Source organism: Narcine bancroftii, chromosome 1, assembly GCF_036971445.1.
Source record: "Narcine bancroftii isolate sNarBan1 chromosome 1, sNarBan1.hap1, whole genome shotgun sequence".
Taxonomy (NCBI): domain Eukaryota; kingdom Metazoa; phylum Chordata; class Chondrichthyes; order Torpediniformes; family Narcinidae; genus Narcine; species Narcine bancroftii.
Genome location: NC_091469.1, coordinates 283,574,423 through 283,595,652, shown reverse-complemented (window position 1 = coordinate 283,595,652; position 21,230 = coordinate 283,574,423). Strand labels below are relative to the sequence as shown.

Here is a 21,230-nt window from a genome sequence, read left to right as displayed (position 1 = left end):
CCCCCCCCCCCCACCCTTGCCAGTTTGGCCAATATTTGTCTAAACCTCCTATCCATGTTTCTTCCAATATTTTCTTCAACATTGCCTTAACCACCTTTTCAGGCACCATATACCTACCACCCTCTGTATTAAAAAAAATTACCCGTTAAATCTCTCCCAACTAGTCGACTGTTCTCCCTCCAGCGATGGTGATGGGTCATATATTGTATCTCATCATGCAGCTCATAACACTTAAAGAGATGCAACAAGAAAATGGGCCAATAAGTTCCTCTGCCCTGTGCTCCATACTCCCCAAATCTACTTCATTGTAATCCTATCATATAACCCTCCTATTCCCCACTGAATTTCCTTACAATAAACTTAGTCATTTCTTCTGATGCTATTTTTTCTGACAATAGGAGGCCATTGAGTTTCTGTTGGCCCTCCATATCAGCCATTCTCAACTTTTTCTTTCAGCTATGCCCCTGTGGTGAACTGCTGTATTTTGATTACCTGGTCCCACCCTGTTCTGTGACTGTTTCTGTGACCCCCCTCCCTATAAAGCCTCTAACACACTGACCCTTCCCCAGAAAGCCCAGGTCCCTGCCCATTGTGAATAAAAGTCCATAAAAATTAGTGACTCAGTCTCAGCCTCTCCAGTTATTTACTGCACGTCAACCCACCTAGGATTCTTCTCAAAGTTTATGGACCCCTTCTCTGTGAAGCAATCAAGTTTTGGTTTCTACTGTGTTTCTCTCCTATCAACTATATAAATATATATTTATGTGAAGTGAAAGGAAAACAAGGCTTTTAAGTAAATGGGCTGTGGCTGTGGCCCTGGCCCCTGTGGAGATTGGCTGCTCTTATATAATCCCTTTCCTCACTTACTTTCTTAAAACTCATTCCTCCCTTCACTTAACGACTCAACTCCTCCCCAACCATAATTCCAGCCTCCTACCAACCAATTTACAGTGACCACACATCTTTGGGACATGGAAGGAAGTAGGAAAACCCTTGCTCCATTCACCACCAGAGTCGGGTCTGAACCAGGTCATTGGAGGTGTGAGGCAACAGTTTATGTGCACCTCTCACCACCCACTTCCCTTTCCCCGTGTGAAATCTTGTTTCCTCGACCAAAACCCCTTCTTAATTTTTAAGATCTCAATCAGATCACCAATCAATTCTCCTGAAAAGTTGATAATACTTTCTTTTAAATACAACATATGTGTAAGTGAAATTCATCTCCACAGATGTACTTTCACCATGGCATGATCTCTGAAAAATAAGGTGTATTTTTAATTTTTTTTTAAATTAATTTTGAGAGGTACAACAAGGTAACAGGCTCTCCTGGCCCACAATCCTATGTCACCCCCCAACATGCCCTTCTGTCCAATTTACCTCCTAACCCTATATGTCTTTGGAACATGGGTAGAAACTGGAGCACCCAGGGGAAATTCACGCAGACAAGAGGAGAACGTACAAACGCCTTAGAGAGAGCAGCGAATTCAAACCCGGTCATTTGCACTGTAATGGCATTTTGCTAACTGCTGCACTAACAATGCCACCCAAAAATTCTTGGTAGGTTTTAAAACCCTTTTGGAAAAAAAAAGAAACAAAGTAAAATTATCTCAGTGAAGTGATAACACTTTCTGAAATATACTACTGTACTTTGTGATTCAATCCAAAATTACATTTGTTGTTTTAACTGTTCTTCCTCCCATTATATTGGACTAATCTGTCTTTTCTGATATGGGTCTTCAACCGGAATTGTTAACTCTGTTTCTCTCTCCACAGAAGCTGCTTGACCAGTTGAGTGTTACCAGCATTGTCTGTTTTAATTTCAGGTTTCCAGCATCTGTGACTTTTTCCCTCTTTTTCTATCAAATACTTGTGGTGAATACCAAATTCTAATTCGGCCTCAGCACCAATGATAAAATTCTATTCTTGTAAACATTAGACTCACAGTAAGGTTAGACTGAGGTTAATTAATCTTCAGAAGGTTTTTCACATTTATTCTTATCCAGAATTGAACGGTGAATAACAGAAGCAGTATCAAAGAGCTGGTGACATTTACCCTGTCAATGGTTACGAACAAGAGTAATATGGGCTAAGAATTTGCTAATTGCTTGTCATCTGAGGCTAGATCACAGAGCAAAATAAAAGTAAAGCGGTCAACTTTTTCACTTGCTTCCTGCAGTACTTTTTAATGAGCATCATTTGATCTCATTTAATATTAAATGCACTGAAATCTGTGGAGAAAAAATATATTTCAAATCGAGGTAGAAATGAATTCTAAAAAGATGGATGAGAGAAGAATCAAAGGTAAGCAATTAGGGCCAATGACATGTACTGGCTCTCTCAAAGAGCAATCTCATTGGTGTAGAGTAAATCAGGTTTTCTATTTCTACAAACACTGCCTGATCTACATATTTCCAAAATTCTCCTTTTGATTTCAGTTCAGCAGCTCTGACCTCTCAGTTTTTATGTGTCCCCTTTGGGTTACTTTCTCTCAATCATCCAAACAGCTTTATAAATAACATATCATGGTATCAACCCTGATATCTGTTTACCAAAAATATTGCCTTGATCCTATCTGCCCCCTCACCTTTCTGCATCTTTACTGACTTCACCCTTTCCCAGTTCTGACAAAGGATCTTCAACCTGAAACTCGCCTTCCTGATGTTGCCTGACCTGCTAAGTTTCCAGCATGTACTGATATGTTTCTTGATTTCCAAAATGTGCAGCTATTTTTAGTTTCATTCATATTATGTATTCCTACTTCTCTGTTCTTTCTCTATGTCTTGCAGATATGTTTTTTTTCTTTTCTGAATAAATATCCAATTACTCCAGCTTTGAAGTTAACTTTTCAATGTTCTTTGTGGAAAATTGTCAGTGACCTCCTCCCTCACTGTCATGACATTAAGGATCTTAAGGGTGATGCAGGGTGTGGGGCAGAGGTTATTTTGGGAAAATGCAGAGATTATAGTGGAAATACATGCCATTAATGTACCCAGAAGAGGAATATTGAGCAGGATTGTTAATTGGTGTTTCGACTGAAATAACTGCTGATAAATTAATCTGTTAATATCCCACTGCACCCAATTTCAAATGATGCTTTTAAAAATGTTCTCTTATTTTCTTTCAACGTGAGACAATGCAGTAGATGAACAGGCCCACAGCATTTAATCTAGAGAAATGCCACTCAATGCAGAGTCTTCACTGAAATCAAAAAGGGGAAGAATGTTATAGTGGCCAATTTAAATATTTGTAGAGTATAATGTACTCAAATTTGTTTTTGTGCTGATGGAGCGTCTTTTCTCCATTATTATCATTAGATATTTTTATTTGCTAAAATATTTACTCAATGTATCACCAGTCTATTTCCATTATAAACTGAGATGAGAACATCTCTGTTTTACTTGGTTGCATTCTTTCCAATTCTATCACTCCCTGAAACAAAGGTGGAACGTACCAGAGTTGCACAGTATGATAGGAGCATGCAACAGTGTCAACTTTAGAGGTAAAAAAAGACTGCAGATGCTTGAAGGTTTAGCTTTGGCCTGATCTTTCGTCTGCACTCAGTTTTCCCCACCTTCCTTCCTCAACACACACATATTTTCCTGCTTTTTGTATTCCATTTGATGGGCCTTTGACTTGAATTGTTGACTTTGCTTCTTCCTCCATGGATGCTGCCTGACCTTCTGTTTTTGCCTCAGAATTTACAACATCTGCTCCATTAACCTTACTTGGAATCTCCCCGTCATCTCATTGGTTCATGTATACTTTAACGGTCAAATGTGATTGGTCAATAATCATTGCACAAGATCTCTGTATTTTTGGAAATTCTATTCATGAAGCAGAATTGCATGATTGCCATTATTAAATGCACCACCAATACAGTGATCACTGTAATCACCAGTACAGTGATTACAAATCAGTTTAAAAGACAAAAGAAATCAAATTTTCTCAGCCAATCTCTAGGAATTCTATTTTAATTACTACAAGGTAAAGTGGAAAAATTAGAGCCTTTTTTGTAACGTAACTTGCAGGGAAGCCACACATCAGCACGGGCATGTCATTTGAAAGACAACAAATTAAAGGAGTTTTTTTTTCCTTTAATTTTGCAAATAAAGCACCACCACCTCCAAAGCGGGCCCCAACCACAGCATTGACACTGCGCTCAAAGTCCATGACGTCCGAACTCGAAGACCTAGGTAAGCAATGGGTTTAGAAAATGTATGCCTTGAGATTTTGACTGCACTTGGGTAGCAATGGTTTAAGTTGCTCTGCTTGCATGCTTGTAGTGAGCTGGAGGGGAACTGACCAAGGCAGTAAGCAAAACCTGGCCCGCTACCTGGGTTTGTACAGGGGTGAGAGGGGTCCATTTGTGTTGTATTGTACACTTTACATATAAATGGAAATCACATGCTTGGAGAATGAATGGGTTCTCTGACAGACAAGTCTTTCACTCTCTTCCATCTCTTTCTTTACTGCTTCCTTCCTCTCTGCCTGATTATCTGTATTTTGGACACACCCACCATAGTCGACAGAGGTAAGCTGATGTGTTCGGTGTTGGTGTTCATGTTTGTTGTCAACTGAGGTTTAAACATTAGTGATGTGTCTCAGTGGTGTGCAAGTCCACTGCACTGACCTTGTGTATAACACCAGTAAGTTCACAACCTTGAATATGTCGATCTGCCATCCACTGTTCCAGACACCAAGCCAGGGAGACATCCTACCAACACACATTACAACTAACTTTACAGAAAGTTGTTGAGACCAGATCGCTTGATATTCAGAAGGGAATTAGATGTGGCCCTATTGGCTAAAGGGATCAAGGAGTATGGAGAGAAAGCAGGAATAGGCCATTGAAGTTGTCGAATCAGCCATGATCATATGAAATGGAGAAGCATGCTCAAAGGCTGAATGGCCGCCTTCTCCTGTTTTCCAACATGTATGTGACAAGCCCTGTATGAATTTGCCCTATTTCAGTGAGGAAAAACCTGTCCTTCAGTGTATGATGGGACAGAGCTTAAATATTAATGTAACAGTTTGCCTTCATGTTGGTGGGAATCAAGGGTAGATAGTTATCTCAAACGTGACTTCCATCGGCCAGCCATAACATAAATTCACATTTTCATAGCTTTCTGACTCCTCTTCCTTCAAATTTATTGCCACAAATACCAAGAGGTTGATTTGTTAGACATCTCATACGTAGTGCTTGTCAGAGACAGTACTAAAGTGCCGAGTTACAGAGAGTGATCAGTTGACACGGAGCAAAGGCAACATCATTTTATTCTTTTGAGGTTCATTCAGGACTCTGATAAAAGTGGGAAAGAAGCTGTCCTTGAATCTGGTGGCACAAAATTTCACACTCATAAAGCACTTCCTGATGGGAGTAGGAGTGAAGAGATAAGGGGTGGAAATGGGATGTGTCATTTAATATGTTGGCTGCTGTTCCAAGCCAGCAGGAGTTCCAGATGTAGTGGTGGTGTCCTGACCAAGTTCAGCACTTTCATGTCACACCAGCATCACTCGTCCCTTAGTTCATTCAGGGTGTCCTTAGAAAAATTATTCCCTTAGAACAGGGGTGTCAAACTCAAATTCACAGTGGGCCCAACTAAATGTTTATTGAAAATTTTCAACAACATCTGCATGTTTTCTCTTCTTTCAACATATGTAATGTTAAACTTTTTCTTATTAAAATAAATGTTTAATAATAGTTTTGGTTAAACTCTTTCCAGAAGAAGCATTAACAAATGAGAAATAAAATATTCAATAAATAATATTTCTCTATAGCCTTTAAGCTCCTTTTAAATGTATTTTTTTTTCACAAGCCAACAAGTCAAAAAAATAACAACTTTCTTCAATGAAAATCCAATCTTTCAACTATGAACAGTCCAAAGTTAACCAAAGAAAATATTAATCCAAGCTTAACTTGCTACACTGTGATTTACTCTGATGCACCTGGGTCTAAACCAGATACTTGGCATCTCTTCTTAGATGCAAGTTCATCAAACTCTGGGGTCAGAGTTTGCCTCCCACCTGTGTTGAAAGGTCCTGTTTTCTGTCTTTCGTTTGGCCATTTTTCATAAGGGGTTTATTACATGCGAGTTAGGTGACAGGTCGCAGATGCTAATGAATATAAACAGAGGAGGTGGGGGCGATTAGCGGGCTAACACCAACGCATTTGCAAAGCATTCTGGGATTTGTAGTATTAGCTGTGCATACGCTATACTGGCACGGCGGCCAGCGGGCCAGCTCTAATACATATTTGATAAGATCTTGCGGGCCAAATATAATTATATCATGGGCCAAATTTGTCCCGTGGGCCTGAGTTTGACATGTGTGCCTTAGAAGAAAAATCTGATGCATTCAAACTTCTGTATCCTACACACTGAAGTGTTTCCAAGTATGATGGTATTGGAATCATGTAGTCCCCTGAATCTCCACTGACCACAGCGTACCCACCTGCATCAATCTTACAAAAATGCCATTTTTTTTCCCTCAACTTCATCCACTCGCCCACACACTGGGGGAAAATTTACAGCGCCCAATTACCCACTGGCCTGCATGTCTGTGGGATGTGAGGTGAAATGCAGAAGTCACAGAGAGAACATGCAAAGCCCACCCAGACAACAGCAGAGGTCAGAATTGAGTTAAAACACAATGCTGGAGAAACTCAGCAGGTCAGAGTATTTTATGTGGCAAAGATAAATATACATAACCAACATTTAAGGCTTGAGCCCTTCATCAAGGTATGAACAAAATGAGGTCAGAATTGAGCCAACTTTGCTCAACTGCACTAGTTGCTCCGTCTTGCCATCATTATAATCTTACAGTTATCCCCACATTTGTTAACTGAAATATATTAAAGTTGCATCAAACTGGAATACATGTGAAACTTTCTATTCTTCCTGCACATCTCCATAACTAAATGAATGTATCAGTGTTTTAATTTAAATCCATATGAATTGGGAGGGGGTGTATTGCCTTCATGGATTTAAATAAGAGGCTAATAAGTTCTTGATGAGTAAGGGCATCAAGGTCAGATTTTAAGATTTCAGATTTATTGTCAGAGTACATACATGACATCACAATCACCCCTGAGATTCCTTTTTCCTGCGTGACTGGCAGAATTATCACTAATTGGCAGTGCAAAAAAAAAACTGTCCACAGTGTAAACATAAACAAATAAATGAAAACAGATAACAAATGTAAACAAACTGTGCAATACAGAAAGGGCAAAAAGAAAATCAATAAAGTGCACAAATAAGAGTCCTTAAGTGTGTCCCTGATTGAGTTTGTTGTTGAGGAGTCTGACAGTGGAGGGGGAGCAACTATCCCTGAACCTGGTGGTGCTAGACTTGTGGCAAAGATGCCTCTTTCCTGATGGCAGCAGCAAGAACAGAGCGTGTGCTGAGTGGTGTGGTCTTTGATGATTGCTATTGCCCTCCAACAGCAGTGTTCCCTGTTGGAGGGTTTTGCCTGTGATGTCCTGGGCTGTATCCACTACCTTTTGGAGGGCTTTACACTTGGGGGTATTGGTGTTCTCATGGGAGAAGGTGGGAGAATAGAGGATTGATGAGAAAAATATATCAACCAAGATATGAATGGCAGAGCAGGCTCAATGAGCTGAATGGCATAAATCTGTTTATTCAAATTCAAAGATCCATGCCCTCTTTTTGTTACATACCAGACAGCAGCAATATTAGTCGGTGTTATATTTAAAATAATATTTTTAATAATTAATCAACAGTGATATAACACCTAAACTAACTTATTAACACTTTTATCTACACTTATCTAACTTAACCCCCAATTATGTGTGAATATACTGGTGTCTGTGTGTGGGTGGGTGTGGAACACCCCAAGCCACCACAGCTCAAGGCCCAATTTTCAAAAGGCAGTTTCAGAAAATCCCAATGTTGACATTCAGGCTTGAAATTTATGTGACATGCAGGCTTTAGATGGATGAGATTCGCAGACCTTAGGTGGATGCGAGCAGTTCATGAACGAGACCATGGGATGACAGAATGTTGATTAACTCATGAAACCACGTTGAAGTGCTTCCAACAAAATGTCCTTTTTAAACAAGGCCCAACCAAAACTCTCTTCCTCTTTGGCAAAGTGGACACCAAACAATTGATGCTCACAAAGCTTACAGAATCCTATTCGTGAGTCAACCATGCTCAAGCAACTCGTTCTGGTCACCATCCAAGCACAGTATTTCTTCTGCAAGTAGACCCCTTTTCATGGGTCAGTTGAACAAAAGTGACCTCCACTCTTTTGGTCATGGAGTGGTCTTCTCATTCCTCTATAACAGACAGGAGAAAATCAGGCAGATTGTCTATAACCATTAAGAGGCCAATCCAGTACAGTATTTCTTCTTCAGAGAGCTGTTTGCCCCAAGCAAAGTTGTGCACTGCTGGTCACATGGTCTCTGCACCTGCGATTTCCAGGGCTTCTCTCCTTACTTTGCAAATGTATCCAAATTAGGAACATGCTGTCTTCGAAACTGCTGCCAGTTCAGTCACTTTCCAAACTCTTCAGGCTTTTGTTAAATCTGTTCTCTTAAAGTGGCAGTCCCACACAATAAATTAACTGAAAAATAGGAGCACCTAACACTTTCATACAAGTCAAGGCTGTAAATGCTTCACGGAACTAATGTTATCTTGTGATTGAGTGCTCAGTGGGTGTGACACTTTCAGCTACTTTATCATGATGTAAACAGAATTCAACATGCTTGTTGGGATTTATGAGATTAAAATCTAGAAGACATGGGTTAAGGTGAGAGGGGAAACATTTCAAGGGAACATTAGGGGGAGCTTCCCACAGAGAGTGGGGAATGAATTTCAAAATTTAAGAAAAATTTGACAGGAATATGAATGAGAGGGGTATGAACTGGGTGCAGGTCAGTGGAACTAGGCAGAATAATTGTCGGCACAGACTTGATAGGCCGAAGGGTCTGTTTCTGTGCTGTTTTGTTCTATGGTTATGTACTTTGCTGCCATTTCCTGCTAGTTATCAGTCTCAGTAGCAGTAGTGTTCCCTCTGGAGACCCTAATCAGAATAAAGTTAATGACAATATAGTTCAACAGCTGTACAAGGAGACTGGAGGAGAGCCATGGAAGCTAGAGTGAAAGAGATTTTTAGTCTATTTCTGTGTCTTGGAGACACAAGGGACTGTGGATGCTGGAATATCTGTCTTGATGGCCACTCATGATATGTGGGTGCCAGTGACAAAAAAGTGAACAACTTCTGAGGACTTGGAAGGATTGTGGTTGGTAGGGATGGGTGTTGTGGTGACGGTGGTTAAACAGGCGGAGGTTTATATCGTAGAATGAGAGATGAAGTAGCAGAGACAAGACTTCAGTGAGCTGGTATAGTGAGGTTAGTTGTCACACTTAGTAATCTCAGGTTTATTTCCAGCACTGTGCCATAGTGTGTACAAATATTAGAATTAAAGAAGGATGACTGTAGATGCAATGATTGTAGTTTAATACATAAATGTGATGGAGAAACTCAGCAGGTCACACAGCATTCCCACTTTTTTCTCCTTCCCTTACTCCCAGATCCACCTAAGAACTCTTGCCTGTGCTCCTCCCCCTACTAATTTATTCAAGCGTGCTTTTTGTTCATATCTTGACGAAGGGCTCAGGCCCAAAATGTTGGTTATGTATCTTTGTCATCACAGTATCTTTCCACTGTGTGGCCTGCTGAGTTTCTCCAATAATTTTGTGTCTTAAACAACAAACACAAATTTTGAGTGTGTAACGGAGAGAAGACACAGGAGGGAAAACTTATGAATTCTGGTGTTTTAATATAGAACATTACAGAACAATACAGACCCTTCAGCCCACAATATAGTACCGATCTATGTAAACATTCCCTATCTCACACCTGTGACCCTTCACCTGTCTGTGCTAGAATGCAGGCTATTGAACCTGGTTTGTCAGATGCAGGAAGCTTTAAACGGATTCATTTATGGCATGTGAAAGCTTATTACATATCAACCCACACATTTTTAGGATGTGGGAGAAAACTGGAGCACCAGCAGGAAACCCAAGTGGACACAGGGACAGCGTGCAAATTCCACAAAGACAGCATCGGAGATCAGGATTGAACCAAGGTCATGGGAGTTGGTGCACAGGAGTTCCTCGAGGGATGGCCCTGTATATTCCCTTGTCTCACTGATATTCCACAACTGCATTAACTCACACTTCTCTGGATTCAATTCTGTTTGCTACTTTTCTGCTCAAAACGTCCAAACCATTCAAACCTTTTTACGGACCAATACTGGAGACACAAGACTGCAGATGCAACAAAAAAAAGCTATCTGCTAGAGGTCAGGTAGCATCGGTGGGAGAAAGAGAAGTGTCACCATCTCAGCTCAGAACCCTTCAAGCCCATCTTGTTTTTATGAAGGGCTCCAACCCATTGATGCTGGCTTGACCCACTGAGTTCCTGCAGAAGGTTGATTTTTTTTTCCTACAATCAAAAGTCTTCTTCCGTATTAGGTCTTTTTAAAATTATCTAAAAATTTATTTATCATGGCCTCTATATTCAGGTCTAAATCGGTAATATAATTATTTTTTTTTAAAAACAAGGGACTTACAACTGAATTCTATGTAAACTCACTGGTAACTCCTTTCAAATTGCAAAAAAACACCTATCTATCATTGCGCTTTGCACACTGTCACAACTCGCCAGCCTGCAGGACTTTGCCAAAGGTCCCACTAAAATCCAGATTATCCTCAGTAACATTTCTTGTTCCCTCTTCAAAAAATGCAATCAAGTTAGTGAAAAAAGGAACTTCACATAACAAATCCATGCTGACTAGCCCTGATATAGGATCAATAGAAAACGATGTTGGAGAAATTGTAAAGGGAGACAAGGAGATGGCAGAGGAAATGAATGTATATTTTGGATCAGTCTTCACTGTAGAAGACATTAGTAGCATACTGGACTCTCGTAGGTCTCTCTGAAAAGAAGTGAGTGTGTGCAGGCAAGATCACGAGAGAGAAGGTACTTGAGAAGCTAAATGATCTAAAGGTAGACAAGTCTCCCAGACTGGAAGGAAGTAGCTGTAGAAATTGTGGAGGAATTGGTAATGATCTTCCAGGAATCAATGGATTCTGCCATTGTTCTGGTGGTCTGGAGAATCACAGATGTCATTCCGTTGTTTAAGGGAGTGAGGCAGCAGAAAGGAAATTATAGACCTATTAGCCTGACGTCGGTGGTTGGGAAGCTGCTGGAGTCAATTGTCAAGAATGAGGTTACCCTTAAATATATCTGATTTAATGCTATGCTTCCATACCATAACATGCTGTGGTGTAAAACAGTCAATCTCATCTGGTTCTTTTGTGGATAACCTCAAATTTCTTTGTGCACTTGGTGGCAATTGCGTTTAACTTTTTAATCTCCAAAAAAAATTTCACATTATCTTAAAACTGTCTAACAGAAGGGAGAAAGAGTGATTTCCTTATTCACTGGATGACAAAATTCTCTTGTCCCCAGTTTACTCAGCAAGAAAATCCTGAATTTCTTCCGACTTTGATACACTTCCAATGTATTAAATGTCAAGTTGTGTATGATGATGAGATTTCTCTTAGCGTGCAATTTTACTGCTGCTCTGCTGTGAGAATATTGAAAGGAAGCCAGTGGAATCTACCTCATGCTGGGTGAAGGACACTTGAGAAGCAGCAGCATTATTTTTGCAAGCTCAGCTTCTTTGAAACCATTTACCAATTCATAGTCAAAGACAGCAAGGATTATCTATGCCAACACTTCCAACCATGTCGAATCTCCCCCAGTGCCAAATTACCTTGTCCTGAAATGACAGAGCACTCATGCAGGTAATGAATGCCAAAAAAGCTTGTGTAGCCACTTTAACTTATTTAGAGGGTATGAGTTTTGGGAAGATATTGGACAAACATGGATTCTTTTCTTTCTGGTACATTAGAGGGTGTATAAAATCATGAGGTATGGATAGAGTGGACAGTCAAAATCTTTTCCTCAGGCATCACACATGAGAGGATGTGTGTTTAAGGTGAAGGGGAGGAAATTTAAGGGTGATTTGCAGGACAAATATTTTACACAGAGAGTGATGGGTGCCTGCACAGGCTACCAGGAGTAGTGGTGGAAGCAGATACAATGATGGCATTAATAGGCTTCTAGATGGGGGTGGGGGGGGAAGAGTCATGTGATGAGGTAGTCAGGAACTGGAAACCTGACTCTCACAGAAATTAAAAGTGTAAAATTGGCAAAGAGACTGAAACCTTGATGTCACCAAAGAGGGGGGAAAATCATCGTTGGCCCGTCAGGAATGCACCAAGAAAAACATCAAGGAGAAGAAGTAAAGCTTACCATAAAGATGGATCTGGGCACTGTGGCATGAGCTCTCAGCCAAATGATGAGGGCTCCTAAAGCTGCTACCAAACGATCTGTAGCGCCATCCCTGCTGCAGTTCTGGAGAGATGTTGACAAGGATGAAGATGCGGCACGAGCAGTCATGCATGTGCAGATCAAAAGAGTATGTAGAAGTTGATGGAGAAGGCAGCCTCTTTGAAACACTACCATCAAAAGGAGAATATGTCGCTGAACTTTGGGCCAGCAATGAAGATGATGAAGAAGAGAATAAGAAGAAATTATACAATTGGTTGCATTTAAAATGCAAGCAAGACCTCAGGGGTTAAGTACTGAAGCTTTAATGTTAATGAATGAATTGAAGCAATTAAGATTAATATTTTAAAAATCAGATTAAAAAATGAAGAAATATTATGAAATAATGAATAGAATGCAAAAAAGAGTTGAAGATATGGAGGAAAGAGTCAAGAATGTGGAATTTGGTATGGAAGGCTCAGGATAGAATGGATAAAATGGAGAACACAACAGACGCACTTGTTGCTTCAAATAAACAACTGCGTGAGTAAGTAGACTACTGGTGAATTTTAGTAGAATTAAAATCAAAATTGTTGGCCTTAACAAAGGTGAAGAGGGGATGTCAATATAACAACATTTTTTCAGCATTAGATTCCTGAAGTGCTTGGACAAAATGAATTTGAAGGTGTCATTGAGATAGAAAGAGCACATACAACTCTAAGACTGAGACCATTGCCAGATCAAAAACCACTAAGTTTCTTCACTTTCAGGTCAGAGAGAAAATATTAGAATTAGCAAAAAAACAAGCTAAAGAGAGAAAGAGTGCAATGGAATATCATGGAAATAAGATTTTCATTTATCCTGATATATGTTTTCAACTGTTGAAGAAAAGAATTCAATCCAGTAAAGAACACTTCGTGGAAAAAAAATATATAAATTTATTTTCGAGCAAGAAAGATTTTTTTACATTCTGTTTGTGCACAAGAATATCTTCTTTCTTTGGCTTGGCTTCGCGGACGAAGATTTATGGAGGGGGTAATATGCTGACATTTTATTGACAATTCGAGAGGAAGCTGAACAGTGGGTGGTACAACAAGCAGGAACATGAAGCTTTTCTTTTGATTAATTATTAAGTGAAAATTGGATTCAGAATAATGGTGAACATCGGGGGTGGGGGGTGGTTGGAGCTGATATGGATTGACTTCTATTGAACCATGTGTGTATTTGTGGCTTGGGCCACAATCAGTAAATGGGGGGGGGGGGGGGGTAATGTTAAGTATTATTTAAACAACATTTAACAAGGTTTTTTGTTATTTTGTTATTACTCTTAATATTATTGGACTCTATAATTATGTATTGATAAAATCTGATTTTTTTTTTCTCTTTTTTTTCTACCTGGATTGACGAAATGGACATGTTTTAGCATGATAGATAACAAAGGTTTGAAATACCAAGGAGTTGCGAGGAGAGAGGTGAAGGGGAAGTATATTGTTTGAAATTGATTTAAAAATATATTAATGAGTAAAATATTAAATACTTTAAGTTTTAATATTAATGGTCTTAACAGCCCAGTGAAAGGAAAAAGCATTTTGGCACCTATTTAGAAAATGAAAGTAGATAGAGCTTTTTTTTGCAAGAAACTCGTTTAATTGAAAAAGAGCATCAGAAGTTAAAAAGAGATTGGGTAGGATATGTTGCAGCTTCTTCATTTAATTCAAAAGCAAGGGAAATAGCAATTTTAATAAATAAGACTCTTCTGGTTAAAATACAAAATGTAGTAATTGACCCTGCAGGGGTCATTGGTTCATTGTCAATTTTTTGAGGAATATTGGACAGTTATGAATTATATATGCACCTAACATAGATGATGATAAATTTATACAAGAAACATTTCTTAACCTAGCAAATGCACATGATAATATATTAATTGGTAGGGATTTTAATTTTTGTTTAGATCCAGTTCTAGATAGATAACAAGAGCAACAACAAGGATAAAAGCAGCTAAGGCCACATTGCTGTTAATGAATTATTTAAATTTAATAGATGCATGGAGAAGAATATATCCAAGAGAAAGGGACTATTCTTCTTATTCAAATAGACATGATTCTTATTCCAGGTTTGTTTTTAATATCTGCATAACTTCATGGTAGAATTCAACAAGCAGATTATAAAGCAAGAATATTATCTGATCATTCTCCTTTGGTGTTGACAATAACAATGTTGGACACAGTAGAATCAGTTTACAGATGGAGATTTATCTCGATGTTATGACAAGGGAAAGATTTTTGTGATTTTATTAGACAATAAATAAGATCCTTTTTCTGAGGCCAACTCTAATTCAGTTAATAATGAATGTATTTTATAGGATGCGATGAAAGTGTATTTAATAGGTCAAATAATGTTATACTTCTAAAAGAAGTAGAACAATTGGAGAAAGAGATAACAAATTTGGAAAAAGATTTGCAAAGACAAATTAATGAGGAAAAACAGATGACTAATAAGAAACTTCAATTCAATACTTAACAAACACGTAGAACAGAGAAAGCGTTAATGAGAACAAAACCGATATTAGGAATTAGGAGAGAGAGCACATAAGTTAAAAACAACAAATATTGAGAAGGACTATTGCAACTAAAACTGATCTTAATTTATAAACCTCAATAAATTAATGAAATTTTAAACAATTTTATACAGTTATACAAGTCAGAATCTCAAAATGATAATAAAATAGATTTTTTTTTGGAAGATCAAAGAGAACTGGATGCCCCCTTCACCCAGCAGAGGTGAGGGAAGCATTGAGCTCATTATAAAGTAATGTCTCCAGGAGAACATAGTTTCCAGCCTGAATTTTATAAAGAATTTAAATATTTATTAATGCCCTCTTTTACAGAGGTTTTAGGATAGGTGGGGGAAACACATACTTCCCCAGAATCTGTTAATACAGCAATAATGACTGTAATACCAAAAAAATAACGTTCCTTTAAAGCCATTATCATATAGATCTATTTCATCATTAAATGCAGATTATAAAATAGTAGCAAAGATATCAGCAAATAGGTTGCCAAAAGTTTTACCAAAGTTAATAAATATGGATCAGGCTGGATTTGTTTAAAAAGAAGAAAATCAATGGATAATGTAATATGGATATTGAGTATAATACATCTAGCACAAAAGAGAGGGGACTTGAGTGTAGCAGTGGCTTTAGATGCAGAAAAAAGTATTTGTATTCTGGGTGCGTCCCAGTCTGTGAGCTGCTACAACCTTGATTTATAATAGATCTATTATGAAACTTATCTCAGCTATGTACACATTATTGCAAAAGAGAACTCAAAAGCAAAAAATTCAAAGATCTAGATAGAGATGGGATAAAAATTGTTTGGAACTGAATTTTTTTTTGTAAATTTAATTTGCATCAATATAAGTACAGTATTAAAAAAAAATAAAAAAACGATGCAAATGTTCATATTTTCTCTCCCCCCCCCCCCAAAAAAAGTAGGAAAGATAAAAGCTTGGCTAATAATCATATAACCTTGATTAATTAAATTTACATAGTGATCTTGAACCTTAAATTAACTACGGTGAGTTGGAGCAGGAGTGGCAGACGCAGTGGATGAAGTAATAGCAATAAAATCCATTTAAGGTTTCCAAATCTTATACAATTTTTCTAACTGATTCTGTAAATTATACGTTATTTTCTCTAATAATATACAATTTAATAGTTCTGTTTGCCATTTATTCAACCCCACATTATTGTCTAATTTCCACATTACGGCTATACATTTCTTTGCTATTGCTACACTTAAAGACTTCTGCTAAGTCTCTAACTTCAAATTAAAAATATCTCTTAATAAAAATATTTTGGTATCTTTCAAAACCTTGACCCAATAAAATATTTATAACTTCTCAAAATTTTCATACTTTTTCACATTGCCAAACTACATGGAGAAAGGTTCCTACTTCTTTATTACATCTAAAACAATTTGAATTAATTCCATGTAATATGTATGGAGTATAATAAAATTGATGTAAAAAATATTAAATTGTACCAATTGGTATTTAACATTAATTGTATTAGTTACACTTTCATGACATAATTGTGACCATACTTCTTGAATTTGTATATTGAAATCTCTTTCCCATCTCAATTTAAGTTTAAATAAATCCTTTTTCTGTATAGTCTCTTGCAATTTTATATACATATTAGTAATAAATCTTTTGATAAATGTATCCGTTATTAAATATTCAAATTGACTTTGATTTGGTAGTCTAAAATTCATCCCTAACATTCTTTTTAAATATGATTTAAGCTGATAATAAGAAAAAATGGTATTATTTGGTATATTATACTTATCTTTCAATTGGTCAAAAGTCAAAACAACAGAACCTAAAAAACAATCCTTTATCCTTTTTATTCTGCAATTATACCAAATATCAAAATAAACATTAACCGTAAAGGAATCAAAAGATTTTGCTTTAAAAAAATTCTAGCCAACTGATAATTCTTCATTCCTCTTTTTATATGTATTCCATTCCATATTTTGTATATGTTTCAAAATTGGTGTATCTATTTGCCCTCTCAACAGTCTTTCAATGCCATTTTTTCTCCTATTTTACTCATTTCAATTTGTACCCATGCTGTCTTTTCATCAATCTGATAACAGGGCGACAAAAATCTAGGTTGAGCTGTTTTATAATAATTTTTTTAATCAGTAGTTCCCCTGATCATATTTCCATGTTAGTTTTTTCAATGCCATCCTCGGCATTTTGTCTCGCCAAATAAACCTTCTTACACTTTTATTTAAATCTTGATTAAAAAATTGGTAATGATTGAAATAGGTATTGAATTCTAGGAAAGATATTCATCTTCACACAATTTATCCTTCCTATCAAAGAAATTGGGAAGTCTTTCCATCTTATTAAATCTTCTTTAATTTCAATAGAGGCATGTAATTCAATTTAAATAAATTATTTAAATTCTTATCAATATTAATTCCTAGATACTTGACCGTCTCCTTTTTCCATTTAAATTTTGTAATTTTCTTAATATGTGTAATCTGTCTCAGTCATTAACATCACTTCACTTCTATCAATATTTACCTTATAACCTGACATTAACCCATACTCCACCAATCGAACATTAACTTTTTAATGAACTTTGAGGGTTTGTAAGATATATTACATCATCTACAAAAAGACTAATTTTATGTTCTTTATCTTAAATCCCTCAATCTCATTATCTCTTCCAATCACCTCTGCTAAAGGTTCTATGGCTAACGCAAATAAAAAAGGAGATTGTGTACAACCTTGTCTAAATTATCTTTCCAAAAAATAGATTTTGATATTTGTAATTACTCTAGCCTTTGGGCAATTATATAATGTTCTTATCTAATTTATAAAAGTTATTGGAATTCTAAAAACCTTCAATACTTTAAATAAATAGTGACATTGTAATCTAAAGCCAAGGCTACTGATGGTATTTTTATTTTCTTTATTTTAACAAAATTAAAAATCTAACAATATTGTCAGCTGATCTTCTATTCTTAATAAAAACCTGTTTGGTCCATATTAATCAATTTAGGTAAACATATAGCTAATCTATTAGCTATTAGTTTAGACAAAATTTTATAATCTGTATTCAATAATGAAATTGGCCTATATGAAAATGAAAGCAAATGATCTCTTTTTTGAATAACTGTTATTAATGCAGTTTTAAACAACTCATGGAAATCACAAAGATCTTCCATTTGGTCTAACAATACCATAAATATAGGAATCAATGACTCTAAATTCTTTATAAAACTCTGGAGAAAAACCATCTTCACCTGGAGCCTTATTGTTTGGTAAAGACATCGCTATGTCATATATTTCTGTAACTGTAAAAGGATATGTTAATTCAACCTTCTCTTCGAGATTTAATTGTGGCAAAGTAATTTGTGACATTTTATCTCCATCTTTCAAGGATTCCAATTGGTAAAATTACATAAAATTTCATTAAAATGTCACTAATGCCCTATGTTTTATAAGTAAGATGACCTGAATCTTCTTTTACAGCTGTAATTTTTCTCAATAATTTTTCATTCTTCAATTGAACGTTAAAACTTTTTGCGCTCTATTACCCAACTCGTAATATTTTTGTCGGGTTCAGCTTATATCTCTCTCCACTCTGTATGCTTGTATTATATTAAATTTCAATTTTTAAAAATCCAATATTCTTTGTTTCTCATCATTTACTTGATTTTGCAATTCTTTTTCCATCTTTATTATTTCATTTTCCAAATGGTTAACCTGCATCATATATTCTTTTTTAACCTTAGCCATATAACTTATTATTTGTCCTCTTAAATAAGCCTTCAAAGAATCCAAAACCACAAACTTACTGGTTGCAGAATGTTCGTTAATGTCTAAAAAAAAATCTGTTGTCTTTAAAATTCACAAAAATCTTGCCTTTTTAACAATGCAGCATTAAACCTCCATCTATAACTTATATTTTGCTCTTCCCCCATTAAAATTGACATAACCAAAGGTGAATGATCAGACCATTATCCTTGCTTGATATTGAATATTTTGAACTCTAGCTTGCAGTTGAGAGATGATTTAAAAACATATCTATACGTGAATATGTCTTGCATCTAAAGGAATAAAATATATTAATCTCTAACATCAGGATACGTTTTCCACCAACTGTCCACAAGTTTCATTTCATTCATAAAATTCTTCACAGCTTTAGCTACCTTGTTCTTAACTATAATTCCACCTAATCTATCAAACTTTGAATCAAAAGTAAAATTAAAGTCTATTCGCATAATTATTTTCCTCTTTGCATTAGCTAATTGCATAAAAATATCCTGTATAAATTTTCCATCATCTGTATTTGGTGCATATATATTCATCAAAGTCCAATATTCAGAATAAATTTTACAATTCACCACAAAATATCTCCCCACTTTATCAATAATTATATCCAATATTTTAATTGGTAAACTTTTATTTATTAATATCACTACCCCTCTGGCTTTAGAATTAAATGAAGATGACAATACCCTTCCTACCTTTAATTTTGCATGTTCTATTTCCGTTAAATGAATTTCCTGTAAAATACTTTAGTTTTTTATCATACACCTTAACCTTTTTCTCTTTATCGGATTCTGTATTCCATTAATATTAATACTAATAAAAGACAATTTCCCTGCCATTAGACACCAGAATTAAAGCATATGTCCATCCAGCATCCCCATTTCCCCTCTCCACTCACCACAACCCTCTCTATATACTACATATATAAACAGTCCAAGCTTAAAACAAAAAAAGATAGAGAAAAGAAAAAAAGAAAAAAGAAAAACCCCAGAGGCACGTGATGTTAAAGTATCTCTATTCCCCTGATCTATGCGGGATGCAAGACGCATCACATTGACGTGGTCAGCATCATATTCACCACTAACTCACTTGAAATACCATACCATCCCTTACAATCCATTAATTTTATAAAATATAATAGATCACACACATTATAGGTTAAGCCTTCCGCCCCCTTTAAGATATCTCGAAACACTTTCAATTGTACAATTAATTCAGGTATCAACGACCATTTGTTGATCTTTAACAGGCAGTAAATCGGCATATACCTTTGCTTCATTAGGCTCAGTAAAAAATCTATTCCTCCCTCCCAGGACAAAAACCTTCAATACAGCCGGATATCTCAAAACACATCTTTAACCGGATTAAACTCTTTTCCCTTCTTCAACAATTCAAAACTTACTTCTAGATTTAAAAAAATTATTTCCATTATGAATCAAAGGTGATTGTCTTTCTTTGGTTTGCTTTGGTGCCATCTCCAATATCTTCTCTTTTACTTCATATCGAAGAAATCTGCCAAGTATTGGACGGGACTTTTGGTCAGGCTGAGGTTTAGATCTTAATCCCCTTTGGGCTCGCTCTATCTCCAAATCTCGTTGGAATTCAGCCTGACCCAAAGATTCCAGTATCCACTGTTGCAAAATTGTTTTCATACCTTGTCCTTCATCCCCTTCCTTATCCAACAATCTTAATATTATTCCGTCTGCTAAAGTTTCCAAAATGTCTATCTTTTGCATTAACTGATCATGCTTTGCAGCAGCCTGTTTATACTTTCTTCATTTGATCTATGATATTTTGAATCTCGAATTCATTCCCTTTAATTTTACCATTCACTGTTTCAAATCTATTGTCAACTTGTTGCATTAAAATTCCATCTTATTACCATTCTTCCTTACTTCATCAGTTAATACTTCCATAGATTGTCAAAGAAAGTCTAAAAATTGTTTCATTACTCCAGAAAATAAAGAAGCCTCTGCACCTTTTTTCTGCTTTTTTTCTTGATTGTGGGTCATTCTTGATCACTGGAGCTGTAAGTGCCTTGAATCTTTTTAAAAATTTCCTGTTTTTTTTATGTGCTCTGCGCATGCGCGACTCCTCGGGCATGCGCAGAGTCACATCTTCAGTCGATGTTGGCGGCAATTGTCAGAGGAGACCTTGTGCAGCAGTGTCCAAGGACTCCCCAACTTCTGGCCACTTTCCTTTGGATGTTACCTTATGGACAGCTCCAGGATCCTTTCTCAAGGTAGGCCTCTCTTCCTTTTCTTTCTAGTTTCTGTAACTTTTGTGATTTTTTTTTAATCACATTTTCCAAGGAGAGCAGGGATTATCAGTCTAACTCCACAACATCATTTGGCCTGCCCCCATTTGGAACTATATCTAGTTCGTACGACAAATACAACAAATGTTAGATAAAGATTGGTTCGATATAATTTTTTTACATCAACTATAACTTATCCCACAAAAAATAAGTAGACTGAATTCAGATTAATGTTTTAGATGTAGCTAAGAGATTC

The 21,230-nt window shown here is 36.5% G+C and overlaps 1 protein-coding gene across 15 annotated transcripts in view; it reads left to right on the top strand.

Moving 5' to 3' along the window:
* shank2b (SH3 and multiple ankyrin repeat domains 2b) overlaps nt 1-21,230 on the top strand; it is a 1,183,051-nt gene that overhangs the window by 1,119,816 nt on the left and 42,005 nt on the right. For 13 of the 15 annotated variants that reach the window (XM_069902317.1, XM_069902307.1, XM_069902287.1 and 10 more), the window contains one exon: nt 4,113-4,193. The exons of the other annotated variants lie outside the window; for them this stretch is intronic. In XM_069902317.1, coding sequence (XP_069758418.1) covers nt 4,113-4,193 — 81 coding nt within the window. The remainder of the gene's footprint in view (nt 1-4,112; nt 4,194-21,230) is intronic. 15 annotated transcript variants of the gene reach the window in all.